The sequence below is a fragment of the Apaloderma vittatum genome, unplaced genomic scaffold, assembly GCF_000703405.1.
Source record: "Apaloderma vittatum isolate BGI_N311 unplaced genomic scaffold, ASM70340v1 scaffold28285, whole genome shotgun sequence".
Classification (NCBI taxonomy): domain Eukaryota; kingdom Metazoa; phylum Chordata; class Aves; order Trogoniformes; family Trogonidae; genus Apaloderma; species Apaloderma vittatum.
Genome location: NW_009716983.1, coordinates 36,138 through 54,056, shown reverse-complemented (window position 1 = coordinate 54,056; position 17,919 = coordinate 36,138). Strand labels below are relative to the sequence as shown.

Sequence of the window (17,919 nt, the reverse complement as noted above, 5' to 3'; positions counted from 1 at the left end):
TTCCTGCTGTCCCACGGTGTAAGGCACAAGCTGAATAAATACCCATTCTCCTCTCCATGGTAATATCTAGAAAGGCAAGTTGGCAGCCACCAAAGCCACTAGAACTATGACAGGAAGGAAGTGGGGAAAAAAACCCCACTGTTGTCTAGTGTGCAGGGTACCTGCCTGAGAAACAAGACATTTTACTTTCAGTCTTTTTTTGCTCTGACATGCAGCCATTTTTCTGCATTTAGGCATAGGACTAATTTCTAGGAATTATATTACAAAGACAGGAAAGCGTTAGGGAATAAGTTACCTGGGTAAGGCCCATGTATTTGTTGACATTCTCTGACAAAAAGATCATGTCTCCATCCTGTGTCACCACAGCAATAAATCCCTCCAAAGCTTTCAGGTACAAGTTGTCCATCTGCTGGTCTGCCTCTAGTTCATTCTCGTTGTCAGCACATACTGAGAAAAAACAAGAAAAAAAAACACGTGAAGAGTTTAGCACCCTAACCAGCCTTTTTCAATGCAAGCACATTCAGTTACAAAGTATTTTTCCACTGTTAGAATTTCCTTTCCACAAATCCCTTCTGGTGGGGCCTTCTGATGAGTGTACGAAAGGGATGTCCTTATCACCAGAAAGGCAGGAGATATTTTTCTAAACTTTTTGGCAAATGCAACAGACCTTCTATTCACCTTTAGCATGTTTCTGCAAGATGTGCTTTCAGTACCTGACACCTCTCTACCTAGACGCTGAAGTGCATCTTCTTCACACACGTTCTTCCGGCCCCCTGCAACATCGTGTCTAATGGGCACAAGGCACAGGGTAAATCTTAGAGAAATTAAGTTAAGTTTGTGCATTCCTAACAAACGTCTAACAAATGACTTTTCCATCATGTTAAGTTTTCTAAGAAGTTCAAATACTGTTTCCTACAAAGTGTGCCTAAATAGACCTCTCCACTATGAAGACATCTATTATCACTACCTTCAGCAGAAAAAGTAGAAAAATACTCCCTTGAAGTCCTTTTGGGGGAATCTCTCTTTCATCCCATAAATCTCAGTATTCCTAGGAAAAAACACAGATCCATCCCCTCAGTGCCTGCTTTTTCACCTGCAGACATCAGAAGTCCCTGGGCACTGCTCCACCAAACTTGTCACCCATATAGGCTTCTCCTGTCCCGCACGGAGGAGAGCCTCAGGCCTCACCTACACCTCATGTGTTTGCCTGGGCAGGTTCATGAACCCAGTGCATCTTATCCATTTTTGGGATAGACATGCCACTGTTGTGCTAATCTACGGCCATGCTAGAATATTTATTAAAGCTTTTTTTTTTTTTTTTGTCAGGCATTTTCCTGTTGCATCTTGGCTGTGCTGTAGAGACAACTGATGGCGCTGAGGTGTCCTCAGGTGTGCTCCACGTTGCTCGTCTCCTGTGATTAGAGCCAGCATGGAGGCAAAGCCGCAGGCAAGGACAGAGGGGGAGGCATTGCTTCTCCTAATTCCAGTCACATGAGTGTCCACTCGGCACTCTTGCCTTCCCTTCTGCGCCATTAAGCATGTGTCAACTCCATGAATAAGGAGCCTGCAGGAGAACATTTGTAGAGGACAAGTATCGAAAAATTTCTGTGTAGGAGATGGCCCATTAATTTCTTGACATGTTTTACAGGAAACTTCTGGGATTATTTTTTTCCAAAACAGTTTACAGATATCACCTCTGGTTTGTGTACCTCAGACATGCTGCAGTGGAGCTTATCTTTATAGTTTTGTCAGTTCGCCTGCACATTTGCGATCAGTCATTGCAAATACATGCCATGGTAAGGCTCTGAATTTGAGGTGGGGGGGTAAACCAAACAAACTCCTCAGAATAAAGAATAACCAACTCCAGCCATACAGTGCTAAAGATACAAGGCCATGGGTAAATCCCATCTAGATCAAATGTGCTTCTCAGCCCGAGGCAGCAAGGATGATGTGAGCAGCTCCAGCGATGCTGCTGTCCCTGCCCCTCCCTGGTGGCAGAAGAGGGCTCCAGGCTGGGCCACCACTGACTTTGCTGGCCAGAGGCCTCAGCAAAGTAATTGCATCAGCCTTATTTGTAAGAACAGTAGGACTCTTAAGCGGCTTTCTTGAAGAAGCTGCTCTTCTTTGTTGGTTTAGTGTTGCAATGTCAGCACACAGTTTTTGTTCTCCAGTACACATACTGTTAGCACTCAAGAGAAGTATTTCATTCTCGTTCTCTTCCTCCCTGACACAGCACATTCATCATTTCCCTTCATGCTTCTTGTCAGAATACTCATTCTGGAAAAAGTCTAGAAGCAAGAATGGGGTATTACTTTGTAGAACATTATTAGAAGCGGTTTGGATTTGTTTTTTTGTTTGTTTTTTTTTTTATAGGGAAGAGGCTGAGTCAAACTAATGCAGTTTTCACTTTGAAGCATTGATGAGTTATGATTAAAGGCTGAGTTTGATCTATATACCTCCTGCACCTGCCACTGCCCAAAGACGGGCACTGAGCAAGCACAGAGGGATGAGCACTTGCAACACAGGGCCCTCTGAGCCACTGTTGGAAATAGATGAGTGGTGACAAAAATGATGCTGGCTGCTGCTACAGTAGCCTCCTGCTCCCCTCACAGGAGCCTGTCAGCAGCCTGTTACTCAACAGGCAAACAAGGGAGTAAATGGGCTCGGCCCTAGAGCCATTGGGAGCCCTCAGTTTATCATCCTTTGCTTTGCAATGCAATCATTTGGTGGCAGGGAAGAGAAGGTGCTCTCTGGGCATGGCCAGCACAGGCTGTGGATTTATCATTTTGTGTCCCCGCACTGCAATTCCAACTACACGCGCAGGGGCCAGTTCCTCCTGAGTACAAGGCAACAGACTTCAGGAAATTACATCAGGGCTAGCATTTAAAACACAGAAAATACACAATAATATATTTAAATAGTATGCACTTTGACCATAATGACATCTGGGGGGGGGAGGGGAATAAAAAGGTAAGTGACCATCTGCTCCTAAGCTTGTTTCTGCTGTGTAAAGAATGTCAAGGGTCTTTTTTTACTTTTCCGGAAGCAAACAAATGGTTTATTCAGCAGGGATCATGGCTATAGCCCAAGACAATCAGCCAAGTGTGGGTTCAGAGAAAAAAATGACTTTTCAGCTCTAACCCCAGACCCTCCTTTCCATTTTTTTTCCCAGCTCATTAAGTTTGCATTAACAAAACATGACCATTCAAAGGCAGGAAGGCTATTCAAAGCATTTGTATTCTTAAATGCCTCCAACAGTGAAAGACAAACACTTTACTTGTATTATCAGATGATTAAGTTTGCTTTTCCATGTATATAAATTATATTACTTATACAAACACACACAGAGAGGACATAGGATCATTCACATCAGGGCTGCAGGTTCAAACCCTTAATGCCCAAGCTGAGCACAACACTTAAACGTATAGTCAGCTTTAAAGCACAAAGTTAAGGGGTTTTGTGGGTCTAGAGTTCAACTTTTTTTTAATTAAAGTTACCTTTATCTATCTGGAGGCATCTGTAATGTGGACTGAGAGGAGGGAAGCAGATTTGTGCTACTGTGCACCCCCCTCTCACATAACACAAAAGCACGACCAAGGTGTTTTGCAGTCACCCTCCAGCTTCCCTGATAACTCGATAAACCCCACTGCATGCTCTGTTACTCCTTGGCAGCCTTGGCCACAGAAGGCAAGGGGAAGCTGGAAAATAGCCCTTTCTTGTAGGACTGTACAGTGTGGGCACACATTTCAGATGAAGCAGCTGCATCAGGGGAACTGTAGGCACTATCAGGCACATAGAAGTAGGTGACAAATACCTCCAGGGGCCACTTTGCTCCTGCTGCTGCCCCTACTCCTTGCCCAATCTCATGGGCACCCCCTGGCAGCCTGCCCAGGGCAGCCCACACACCCAGGGATGCTTCTGTGAACTGGTGGTTGCAAACACACGGCCCCAGGAGGTGTCACCTGCGCTAAACCCCCGAAAGCACACTAGCGACCTCAAGATCCTTAGTCTGCAGCAATAAAAATACATTGGGCATCACTGCGGTGGCCCTAGTATGCCCAGTCAGGTAGCTTTGCATAATTATAGTCATATAAATAATAAATAACAGTCCCTCTTATGGCTGCCGATACTGCATTATAGCTTCCCTCTCTCCTGTGAAAATTGCTACGAACACAGAAGAGACACATGCATTAGGACACCGATACATCAGAAGCAATTCAGTTCTTGCCACTAGTGAAAATCTGGTTTGCTTTAGAAAGAATCTATTTTGCAGAAGAAAACCAAATAAAGGCATGGCCACTGCAAGCTGCTCTCAGAAATCCTGATTGTCTTTCACTTTGCTTTAAACGTTCTTCATTCATTTACTTCAGGGCTGGGCTGGAGCATTAGGATAAGAAAATTCAGCTGCAGCTGGTAAACATTTGAGAAAGCTGGACTGCAAATATGCCAGTTTAACTACAAATTAATAGCACAATCAGCAAAATGAAGTGCTGTAATATTATTGTTCATATTAGAGTTACACTTATGGATCCTGGCCAAGATTTTGTTCACGTAGCACTGGGAAGCTTATAAAGGAGGGAGAAACCCTGTCTTGGTGAGATCAGGAGATGCGGGAAGACATAAGAGCTTCAGAAATGTGCAGTGGCCTTCCTGGGGTGACAGTCAGAGCTGCAGCAGAACCCGGAACACAGCAATAGTTCCTTTGTCCCGTATCCCAAGCTTGACGGGTCATCTGCTGTTCATATTGTCCCACAGCAATATTTCTGACACGTCAATATTTTTGACATAGTATTTTTCAGTCCATGTCTCAGTCTGTATTAAATTTTGATCAGTATTTTTTAATCAGCTCTATTTAAAAACAATTCTAACCACCAAAGTAGAATTTAATTCATCAACAAGAAACTTTGAACTGTAAGGGCAAATGCTTAATGCAGTGTTTATGACAACCTTTTATGCTAAAAATAGCTCTTGTAAACAAGCTTTGATTAATTCTTACTGTCAGGATGTGCACTGTTCTCAAGTTTAAGAACACTTTTTCCGTAGATGCTTGCTCATTTCCTTCAGTCCAACCTCTTGGAACAAGTCTGAAGGCTCAAAAATCAGGCTCTCCTTACAAGAAATAACTTCTCAGGTATAAATAACCTCCTACCAAACAGCCTATACTCTTTTCAGACACCTTTGATCTGACTTTTGAGGGGTCTTTTCAGTCAGTTTAGAGGTAGTGATAAAAAGGGTTTCTGTTGGAGGTCACATCATCACCTCCACAGAATTTCCATCACTTTATCTCTCATCCTGGCTCCTTTAAGTACCAGAAAGTTGCTTGAATATTGAACACAATAGACTCCAGGCTTCAGTTGCCACTCTAGAGGAGGGTTGTAAAAACTGTCCAATGTCAGTAGGCAAAAGTTAAGGAAGATCTAATAGCAGCTCAATCCTGCGTCAGAGAGAGTAGCTTCGAGACAGAGACTTGTCTCTTCCTGGTTTCTTGTTTTGCATCAAAGGAAAGCAACTTTTTTTTTTTCCTGTCTTGAGAGGGCAGTACATCCTGTCCAAGAGGATATTTTCAACGTGTTCAATAAGAGCCTTCCATCCAAGTACATCAAGAAAAAGCCACTCAAACTTGAAGCTTCAGGAAGGGCTCTTATCTCCAAGTACACAAGCAACTTTAATAAAGAAAACACTGATGTTTGTACTGTTCTGATCACAGAGTTTGCATCTAGCCAAATCATTCAGATGCTGCTCCCAGGAAGCACCTTCAAGTCCTGCAGCCATTGGTGTTGCATGGTGTGAGGCAGCATCCATCAGACCAACCCTGTGGGACTGCCTGGTGCACCTTCCAAGAAAAAGGAGGTCACCTCAAGCAGCTGAAGTGTTTAGCACCCAGCTCTGCTCTCATTCCTAGTAGTACAGTTGGCACAAAACTATTTTTCCAATTTAATAAAAGCAAACAAGGAGACACGCTATTTTTAAAGCACGGGGTTTTTTTGCCACAATGGTCTGAGATCAGATGCAGCTTGTCCAGACGTTCAAAAACAATGCCCACATCACTGCTCTCTACAGTTTGTCCTCTCCCTTAAAAGCCTAGAAAAAAGCGCTATTTTTTCCCTTCTGCTCCCTGCTGGCTTTCCGGCTCTGTTGTCTCCCTCCCTTGAAACAACTTCACACTGGCTTCCTCGTGGCCTCCCTTCTCCCAAACAACTTCCCGTCCGCTTCCCTGTTCCCTCCCTGTTTCTGCCGCTGTCTGCCTGCACAGGAGCAACTCCCAGCCAGTTTCCTTTGCTGGACCTTTGCACAAAAATGACACCCGGGTGACCACACAATTGGGATGGGATTAAAGAAAGCTGATAAAACTGTATTTGTTGCCTGATTAGCCTGACTCAAAAGTCTGGAGTCCTGGCACACAGAAACTCACTGTTACCAAAGAGTTCTGGTTCCTGTAATGCCTTCAGCATCAGCGCCGTTCAAATAAACACTCAAATTTACGGACACTGCATCTTCATGCCTGCACAGGCTTCTTACAGTGGATTCTCTTCCTCATATTCAGGCAAAAAGAGACCTAACAACTATCACAACCTTAACTGTTAACCACAACAACCACTCTTTAGCAAAAGACAGTTATTTCTCTTTTGCCATCTATTAACTCCCCAAAAGCATAAGGCTAGTTTACTAGCTATACAAGAAAATAATAGTGGGCAAGTACTGCTATCCATTTTTCTGACTATACTAAAGGACACAAGATGTCAAATCCAAAACCTCCACTACCAATAAGCAAACTGTCTATTTTCAGCAGCAACTTTATGGGATCAAAACCTTTACTCGAAACGAACAAAGGATCGAGTTCTAAATTTATCCCAGACATTTGAATGTGACAATGGCAAAAATGTATTATGCCAACAGAATTAGGAGACACCTTGAAAAATATTTAAGATTACCATAATTAAATGATATTTCTACTTCGCTTTCCAATTATACCATGTACTGTTCTGCGCACAACATGGAAACAGTATTATAAAGCTATTGTTTCAGTTTGCTTCCTGCGATACTAATCTCAATCAGGTCGTCAGACGAACAGCCCGCATTTCTAAATGTTAAAGGCTTCCTCTCCAACATTCCCACACAGAATTGCCTACTGTGAAAATCAAAGGGAAACGTGTTACTAAGTAAAGCAGCAACTTTTATAAAGCAAAACCTGGTATTTTTTACCCTTTTGAACTCTGAGATATACAACCAGCTATTTCCTATTATGATAGGATACAAGGGCCAAGCTCTCGGACCCTGTGCAACGCCTGCAGGAGACGTGCGCCCTGCGATCCAGAAGCCAGGATTCTTGGAGGCACGTAGCAGGGGAGCTCTCAATGAGGGCTCAGATTTGCGGGTTCTGCCATTCACCTGCTGGAATAATGTGGGCATAGATCTCCCTGGGCCTTGGCTTGCGGTCAGATAAATAATCATTACACAGACGCAGCTAGTAAAACAGCCCGAGTTACACAAGTGAAAAGCGCCATTCCGAGTCACGGAATAATAGGAAGGGGCATGAGACACTCAATGCCAGCAGGCTGAGGCTGGCAAGTTGCCTACAGCCATCTCTGAAATCCCATCTGGAGCATCAGCTTGCAGAAAGCCCGGGAAGAGCTTTGCTCTCTCCACTCCCAGCAAGGCTGCTACGAAACGAGGAGATGGGTTCACATTTGAAAAGCGTGCCCACAAATAGTAATGTAAAATAAAACCTGGTGGACCAGAAGTTTTTGATAGAATAAAAATAACCAAATAAAACCAACAAAAATGCTAATCGAGTGGCACTTTTTTCTTTACTGCCATTTTTCAAGCTGCACTGCAAGCTTATTTTAGTGACATTGTAGATATATATAAACATGCAGTAAAGGTTATTTTAATGTCTTAATTAATGACAGAACAACTATTCCAGATTGATTCCAGCCTACACTAAGTGTCTAGCCCAAATAATCAAAATTATTTCCACGAAGACAACATAACACAAAGTCTGTGGGCTGGGGCAGGCATTTACTTCTAATGTACACTGCAGCTCTCCACTCCCTGGTTCACCTGTCAGACAGTAACCCCCATGCTCCCTGTCAAGTCAAGTCAGGCTCCTCAAATGCAACACAGAATTAATGGCCACATTCCATCCAGACTGCTAAGCATGCATGTGAAATGAGGGCAGCTTCACTTGGGGCTCAGAAAGGTTCTTGAGCACATGGGAGAACAGGGTGCAGACTGGTATCACCACAAACCCAGTGTCCATTTTGCTCCATGCTCTCCTTGAAACATGACGAGAAGCAAACCTCTTCATCTGTGAGCCGAAAGCTGTATCAGAAACCTATTGCTTGGAATTAAATCAGATGTCCTTCCAGTGAATGTCAGTAGCCTTTAAAAAGACTGATATTCTTCAGAAGCCCACCATCAAAGACCTGAATTCTGCTTTCACAAGAATAGTTGTGAAAAACAGCACCTGTCAAGCAACACCTATATTAAGAAACTATTATACAGCAGTAGTGTTAATCAGTCCTGAAAGGCAGTGTTTTGTCAACAAAGCTCACCTGTCAGAAACACATATATTCAATTTTACAGCCTTGCCTCCTGTGAGCAAGAAACAGTTCTCAAACTGATAGAGATTTCCTTTGCCCAGGGCAGCACTCCACATCTGCCAGTCTCAGGGCCCTCAGCAAGTGTGAACCGTTGGGCAGTCACATGAGGAAGAACTAGTACTCTGAAGTCATCATCCTGATAATGATAATGAAAACACTTTGATGACATTTTACTCCAATGCCTGATAAATTTTATCTTTCAAATACTGAGGGCTTAAATTTTCAGCTTTCTAGTTTAGTCATGGGTTTGAGTCTGCTGGGTTTTTCTGTAAAAGTGAGGGTAGACTCGTGGAAAGATTCAAGAGCCTCCCCCACTCCCAGGTAGGAGTTGGACCTGCCTCTGGCCAGGGCCAGGTCAATCAGCGCCTCTGCCATCAAGGTATTTAAGAGGTGACCCCATTGTTCTACCTCTCTTTTGGTCTTGTTTTGAGCTGTCCTGTCCTTCATGTTGGGGAGTTTTTCTGTTAGAGGAGGGGCAGCTGAGAGGAGAACAAAGAGAAGAGACCCAGAGGAGAAGGAGAGGGAGAAGGCTGCCAGAGCAGGACCTTTCCCTGAAGCCCGTGGTGGTTGAGACAGCAGCAAGGTGATTGCCTGACAGCTGAGGGTATCGATGGTGGTGAGAACATCCAGAGCCCCGTGCGAGATGGGAGGGAGACCAAGCATCAGCGAGGGACACACTCAAAGAAATTGCTGGCCCTGAGGGACTCAGGAGGAGGAAGAGGATTGTCTCCTATGAGGTGGACACCACGTGGCATGGAGGAGAGACTGCGAGGAGCCCTCTTTCTCAGGGAGGAGCTACCATGGACAATGAGTAATGGCCAGATGGACTGCACCCTCCACCCCCTGCCCTCCTTGCACTGATGGAGGGGAGGAGGTAGCCGGGAAAGTGGAAGAGGTGGGAGGGTGCGAAATGTATTAAGATCAGGTCGTATTTATTGATGTATTCCTCTCACTATCCTACTTCGTAAATGGTGGTGATGAATTAAATCTATCTTTTTCTCCACAAGTTGCTCTGGTTCTTTACCAGTTATCTTAAATGTTAGATTATTACCCTCCTTATTCTTATTCTCAAACCCTTGAGCATTTTTAGTTGACTTGTCTCCCTTCACATCACTGTGGAAACCGGGGTGGGGGTAAGAGTGAGCTGCAGACCGTGTGTTTTTTTGTCCCAGTCGGCTTGAACCACCACTTGGCTAATTTAAATGTTAGCTATACTCATAAGATTTTAAGTAGCAGATAAGACCTTTACAAGCAAAGACCAGTTTTCTGGCTTGAGTTCTTTCATTTGAGTGTATTCTCATTGTCAAAAAACGATAACCATCTTTTCGAGAAAATCAGTCTCTTTAAAGTACCACAAGTTCAATTTCTCAGCATGTTAGTGCTAAAAATCTTAAAACCTTTATCTACATCTTCAGTATCCACAGATTCAGCAACGGACAAATCTGCATTTGACAAATACACAAATTTTAATGAGACGATTTACTCAATATTTAGACCAGGAAAGCGTGTCAGATTTAAGGCTAAACAAACAACCAACACAAAGCCTGGAATATTAAATCACACCCTGTTGTTATTTTAATGTCTCATTTCGAGATTCCCTTCTAACAGCTGAATCCTGGTGGTACTTCAAGAGAATGTAAAGCAGCTATGTGAATTACATTGCTTTTCAAACACTATCACAGAAGAAACATTATGTAAGTGGATGTATGCATATTATAGGCATATACTGAGTTGTCATCACTATCAAATGACACAAGCATAAACCTTAACACTACATAACCACTAAAACACACATTTTATCTGTAGATTTTTTTCCTCACCAAGAAATTTAAGTTTATTTGAAAAAGTTCACTTTCAACTTAGCAACTTCCAGGTAAGCAAGTGTCTTTCCTGATGTTGATAGCATCAAACTATTTCATGTCAAGTTTCACAGACACACATATTATATCACCTGTTACAGCCCTTCCGAAGTTTGCTTTTCCTATGCTTTGTCAGTCTCTGGTTCATGCCATATAAATATTTGAAAAGCTGAAGTTGAATATTTATGAGAAAACCAAATTGGCTTGGGGTATGGCATGTTTAAGAACATTTACTTCTTCAAGTATTAATTACATGATGAAATCAGAGATGATTTCCAAATGCTGCTCAGCAAATAAATTTTTCAGAGAAGTGTTAAAATCAGATTCTATGAGCTAAGATGAAAATACCCAAATTTTATACAATAATCTTAGCAGAACCAAAAAACACCACCATGAAAAACTACAGAGCACCCAGAAGTGGAAATTACTTTGTCGTATCTTTCAGGCTGCCCAACTCTAAACCAACAGCATACTCTTCCACAAAATGAGATACTTCCCAATACCATTTCTTAAAGTAATTGTTATGCTATGACTCAACTTCTCTGAAGAAAGGAAGTGCAATCGTGACCTTATTGGGAGTTTTGCCATTAATGAAGGGTAAGATGAAATGTTGGGTTTACCTTTCACAAACAATGCAGGCATTGTTTTGTTAACGTATTCTCAACACGTAGAGGTCACTGTGTGAAAGTTCTGCCAGAAACGTGTTTTCATTGGTTGGGCTACTCAGACCGCAGGTTTCCATTAAAGTGATGATTCAAATACAGGCGCAAAATGAGAGTACTGTTAATTTTATCATTTTTCACAGGTTATGAAAATCACGCTGGTTCACATTTCCTGCTAGTCCGACATAAGCAAAACTCTGATTACATAAAATCCATTTACACCAAGTAGTTAAAAGTTGTTTGCTTTAGCTATCTCCATCTACCTCGTCATAAACAACTTACCTATCACTCATTATCAGCTCATTTAGTCCTTTCAGATGAAATACTGGACTTTCAGAACTCCACAGCTGCTTTTTGAGTGCACAGTAACAAATATGCTTGCCACGCCAATTCAAAATTTACTTTTTTCAGAATGGAAGTTTAAGATGAATTATTAAAAGTCTAAAGTCTTGTAACTGAGCTTAATAAAAGACATTCAAGCGTTTTGAGAGTTTTTTTAGAGAGGCAAAACTCCATCAGTTGCTATTTTGGTAATGAAGATCTTCTATGACTAGTATCACTCAAATTTCTCTATTCCAATGAAAATACACATAATTGTGACAAAAAAAACCCCGCACCAACCTATGTTAAAATCTAGTTGTATCCTCACAGCACAAGCGGTTGTGTCCTATTCTCACTTTAGGACACAGTACTTGGAGAAGAACACGGATAATCTTCAAGCCAGATCTTACCTGAAGACAGAAGCTTGTGAGTGCGTAGGAAACTGATTGCCAGGCGCATGATGGACGCCTTGTCCAGGTGGGAACTGATGTTGTGGGGCAGGGGCAGCTCATGTGCCAGTTCGTAGAAAACTTCAGTCTCTTTGCTTCTTCTGCATCTTGCTGCATCTCTCGATTTCTCCTTCCTCCGTTCGGAACTACTCCTAGTAGGTAGAGAAAGGAAAACGCATTTCTTCAAATGCAATTCATGACTGACAAGAGTAAATATTCTCAGCAATGAATCCATTCTGTCAACCCACCAGGCTCTAATGTGTATTTGTTCTTTTTAAAACAGGAATTAGGAGAGGACTGCCACATCTGGAAAGGGCTCTGTTTCTACACAAGTCAGTTTTTGGACACCCTGAATTCTCATGGAGTGTAACAAGACCAAGATCTGCCTTAGGTAAGAGATTCAAAATGAAATAGCAAACTATTGCTCCTGGGATTCAGGAAACATTAAAGATAAAATTGTGTTCATTCAATCTAAATTAATTTACTCAAAAGATACTCTGAGACAAAGTGACAATCCATCTCAAAGCAGTGTGTGTGGTTGTGTCTCAGATATTACAGCGTTGTAGAATTTCAGTGGCTGTACCCAGCATTAAAACAAAATTAATAATTTCTCCATTGTCTATGAAAATAGGTTCCTTCTTGAGTAAAATAACATGACCAATAGAACCAGCCTCCTTTAAACTTTGCAGAGAGCAGATGATCAGGGAATAATAAAGGGGAAGGCATTTTATGAAGCAAGTATGCAAAATTAAGCCACCAAGGAACATAAAGCTAAATTTAACATGCAAGAAACATAAAGGGCTGCATCTATAATGGATCTGGGATACGATAGTTTAAGAGAGAACTTTACCGACTCTAAGGTTCTTTTATAAAGTACAATTCTTATTTCAGAATATGAAGAACCCGAATCCATTCAAAACCCTTACCTATTTCAACCCGATATACTGTTGCTGATACCAGAATTTGCCTTCTCTTGCACAAGCTGAGGTTTTGCACCTCAGCCACACCAGGATACTGACCCACAGTGTATTTCTTTTCAGGCACTCTCCCGTAATACTGTAGCAGTGCAAACAGGAGGGCTTGGATGATGACAGAACAGGGCATGGAGATGACCAACCCCAGCATTTTGCTCCTGTGGCTGCGCAGTCATTTCTAGAATCACCAGTGGCAACTCCCCATTTGCAAGGCTGCCTGAAAACGAAGCATCTTACAATCTTCTTTTTCCAGCGCTGGTATAAAATAGTATAAAATAATGAACTTATAAACTAAAAATTGATCAACCATAAAAAATATAATCATATCAAACCAGGATATTTTGCTACATATATTCTTTCATGAAGATGATGAAGAAAACAAATATTAATTGCATCACTTAATCCTAGAAATTGTTCCAGTCATGACTGGTCTCATACCCCAGTAGGGCTTGTGCGCCACAAAACATCTGAAGCTGAGCATACACTTATGGTCCCTGGTGGGTGTGCTAATATGGCAAGAGGGCCTAATAAATGCTTATGGTATCTTCTCAAGATCCACGATCAGTCCTCGGCAAACCTCTTTCACAATTATTTTGCCTGAGGTCAATATTTTCTAACATGGCATCTGTTACAGGAGGTATGCACAAGATGAGACCTACACACATTTCAGATATGTAACAGCAGGATCCAGCTTTGATAACGACTTCAGGGGCATTGCTGGAACGAAAACTAACCTGCTCCAGTTTGAAACTAAATTATCAGATGTTCACAAGGTGACACCAACTTGTTGCTTTTATCCTTGCCAACTAAAAGTCATGCTACATCCACATAAAAAAAGTGACTCCATACAGATGTCCAAGAAGGTACAGCAGAAAACACCCTGTGTCCTCCTGGGGCTTGGAACAGGAGAGTCATGAGAACTACTGACACCGATGCCTCTTTCAGAGGTACAACCTGCTCTCTAAAGAAAAACGTGTCTACAACGTGCCTATAAAGATGTTAGATGGGGAACAAATCTTCTCAGCTTCTAATTCTACCAACAAAATAAAAGAGTAGAAACAAAACAAAACCAAACAGAACAAAAACTATGCGGTGATATTTGTGAGAATTTCCAATTGCAGCTTGGAAACTTTAACTTGAACCATAAATGTTTGAGCTCTGCTCTAAATCTAGAGCCCATAATTTTCACATTAGAACCAACTTGGGCAAAACATGATCCAATCCCTTCTTGTTTAAATACAAAACTTTGGGAACCAAGGCCAAAGCTGTGTTGCAATTCACGTCGTAAAAACGGGTTGTATAAGACAGGGTCTCTCATGACGCCACTATGGCTACAAAGAAAAATATTTAGTTTTGCTAACCTCTGCAAATATAAATTTGAAAGGTGGCTAATAAGACAAGCTGGTTTCGTTAACCATAGGTTGCTCAAGGTTTCTAATAACTAATGCTATGTGCAGAGAAGGAGGTTTTGTTTGCTCCTCTGCGCCACAGACGCTTTCCCTCGACACTGCTTCTGAGCATTGCGTTCAGTTTCTCTGCAGAGAGAATTCATTTGTTACACGCTGCATGAGAGCTTTTTCTGTCCGAAAACAAGGGGAGGAATCATAGAATTGTCAGGGTTGGAAGGGACTGTAAAGATAATCTGGTTCCAACCCCCTGCCATAGGCAGGGACATCTCCCACTAGATCAGGCTGCTCAGAGCCCCGTCCAGCCTGGCCTTAAAAACTTCCAGGGATGGGGCTTCCATCACCTCTCCGGGCAACCTGTGCCAGTGTCTCACCACCCTCATGGTGAAGAACTTTTTCCTAACGTCCAATCTGAACTGACCCATCTCTTAGTTTTAATTCATTCCCTCTAGTCCTATCACTACCCGACAGCCTAAAAAGCCTCTCCCCAGCTTTCTTGTAGGCCCCCTTGAGATACTGGAAGGCTACAATAAGGTCTCCTTGGAGCCTTCCTTTCTCCAGACTGAGCAATCCCAACTCTCTCAGATGCTCTAGCATGTCCATATCTTTCTTGTACTGTGGGCTCCAGAACTGGAATCAGCCTGTTGCTTTAAGAAGACCTTCTTGCTCACCCATTATCATTTTAAATAAACAATTTGCTTGTTGAGCATTTCCCCTTGTAGCTTCCCCACCTCAATTTTCCTCCCCTTCTTCCCTCCCTCAGCACACCCTCACATTGTGTGTTATCATAGCCAGCCCAGCACAAGCCCACCAAGGCCCAAAACAGCCCCGTGCCCCCCATGCAGCTTCTCCCCCCGCCTGCCACAGGCAGAGACCCAACCCTTGCTGTCCCTCCCGGGAACACCCATGTCGGCAATGGTCATTTGTGCTTACTCGTCTCGCTTGCAAAAGCCTCTGAAAATTGCAGTTGAGTGACAGAATTCTGCAAAAAGTAGTATTTCCGTAATTTTTTTTTTTTTTTTTTTGTGGATGGCAGGGCATTAAGTCTCTCTGCAGTTACCACTGGTTTATGTCCAGGATTAGCATTTTAACCCTGGGTGAGCTTGCACTGCCCGCAGCTAGAGAGTGAAAACATAACCACTCCACAGCCTGCCCGCTCGGAGGCCAGGAATCCTCTTCACACATTGTTAGGGTGATAGAGAAAAGGCCCAGGCTCTAGTTAATTTATGAATCATCCCCTCCCAGCACAGAAACCACCCACTTATGTGGCAAAAAAAAAAAGAGCACGTGTGTGCGTCACTTTGTGGAGAAAGTGACGCAAGCAGACGCGGAACCCTCACTCACCCAAACCTGTGCTGGATGGTTAAAAACGCAGAGGGGGAGAGAGAGGAGAAAGCCACCACAAATCAAGCCACCCCTACGCTGGTGCAAGGCCTGGAAGGGGAAGCCTCCTGGGAGCTCCTCCACACTCGGTCCTTCAGGAGTCCTGGGATTCGTCAGGGTAAGACCCCACCTGGTCACCTGCCCACCCTCACATCACAGTCACAGCACGACCGTTCCCGGTAGAATGACAAGAAAGGAATGGAAAAGCTCAAATCTCTGTTGGAAATGGGGAGACTGAGCTAAGGAGCGGGCCTGAGGGCTCCATCCAGGACTCGGTTATGCTGAGGGTGGTGAAGGAGAAGGAAAAGGAAGGCACCGCTTCCCAGCAAGGACTCCCTCAGGGCTGCTGGGTGATGCTCTGGGGCCTCAGCACTTGCACACACACAAACCACAAGGAATGGAAGAGTTAAGGCAGTGCAGGCAGTTCCCCACTACAGAACATAAATATGACACTGTACCCCCAAGGATAGCTGTTTACACCCTTTTCCACTCCCTCCTGGCGCATTTAGTTTGTCCTCTGAAAATAGAATTTACAGGCAAGTGTATACGAGCAAAGATGACAAACCATGGGCAAGTATTTGCCCTCTTGGGTGAAGCACACAAATTTTCAGGAGCAGAAGCTCTCCACAATTCTCCCAAGAATCCACACAACAAACCAATTCCAAGGGTACAGCCACACATGGGAACAGAGCACATGATCCCTCCTCTGCCTTCCACCCTCTGCCTGAAGGGTCTGAAAGGGTGTAGGAATGCCCTGCACAGATCCCGGGAGCCAGATTCCTATCCCCTTGCTCAGCTCCAACAGCCCCTTGCAACACAGCTTCACTGAAATTGTTGGGAATGCTGCAGACAAAGGTCTTGCACACCCGAAGCAAAGATCATAATCTGACTTTCTGAAGCCTCTCTTACTGCAGGGCTGGAAGCTCCAGCAACTTACAGGTAAACCCTGAAGCCCCACATAACCGATCTGGCTTAAATAACCTTGCAAAACCATCGTGTCAGCTTAGGGAGCGTCTTCCTGGCGCTTACTGCTGCAGTGGCTCCAGACACCGGCAGCTGGCAGAAATGTTATGGCAGCCAGCCCAGGCTGGGGCTGTGCTGTTGTTACTGCCCTGCCTGGGCACCTGCAGAAGGTGCCTGTGACCCAAACACAGCAGGGGATAAGACCACAAACACTGGGGCAAACAAACACCTACCCCCTGTAAGCACCGGAGTTTACATGCAGGCACACAGCACCACTCACCGCTACGAAGTAGGGTCAGGTACCCGCCACAACCCTCCTCGACCTAGCAGATGAAGGACTGGCCTGAGGTTTTAGACTCATTTCCACCGACGGTCACCACGCTCACTCTCTGCAGTCTCAATCCTGTCACTATTAATCCGTGCCCACTACCTCCATCCATGTATCTCCCTGGTCCTTCCCACAAGCAGTTACCCCTCAAAGCCCTTGGTACCTACTCAGCTGATGACGGTGCCAGGTGCTCAGCTTCAGCAATCCTCCTTTCTGTCAAGGACATTGGTGGCCTCCTTTAAACTGATGGGGGAGGACTTGCCAAGACAGCAATCTTCTGCTCAGGCTTTCGCTGCTCTCAACAAGTCCATGTGGGTCAATATTTCGGTTGTGTACACACACACTTGCTTGTTTAAGACTAGGCAGCACAGTAATTGCACTGAATTACACTCCCACTTCGTAGGCTCCAGATCACAGTTTTTAGAGAAATCGTAATCCGCACCTTGTACAAAAATACCTTCTGTGTAACCTGGTAGCCTTCACTCGTACACACGTACTGCATGACACATTCGTACAATGCTTTGAAATACATAGTGCAGATTGACTCTGAGCTTACTTCATGATTTTGATGACCCTTGGACTTTGCTTCAAACTGCCATGTATGCAAGCTAGTAAAACAACAAGCATATTACTTTATATCCAATGGCTGGTTATTAAATGTTTCTAGCTCCAGCACTTTAAAGGTCAAGAATCCACAGCCAATTAAGCTGTCACATGAAATTTCTGCAGTAAATGCTCATTTCAAATAGTTTAGAGTTAAAGTTTCAAATGCTAACTTGCAGAGCAAGAAAATTACATTCTAAGTATGCAAAGATAAGAAAATATTTTATGGTACATATAAATGAAAAAATATCAGATGCTTAGCATAAAAGATTTTCCAATTCAAACTTGTAAAAACTCAATAAAAATATTTTTACAGGCAGTACTATCTTAGATAACCACAAAGATTTATTTCAAGCTAGCAAAACCAT

At 43.3% G+C, this 17,919-nt stretch overlaps 1 protein-coding gene across 1 annotated transcript in view; it reads right to left on the bottom strand.

The window, feature by feature from the left end:
* Positions 1-12,046, bottom strand: part of LOC104274197 (endothelial PAS domain-containing protein 1-like) — a gene marked incomplete at both ends in the record, with an annotated part of 13,448 nt that extends 1,402 nt beyond the window's left edge. Inside the window, 2 exon segments of the mRNA XM_009869746.1 lie at positions 296-436; positions 11,851-12,046. Of these exon segments, the coding sequence (XP_009868048.1) occupies positions 296-436; positions 11,851-12,046 (337 nt within the window).
* Positions 12,047-17,919: the final 5,873 nt, after the last annotated feature.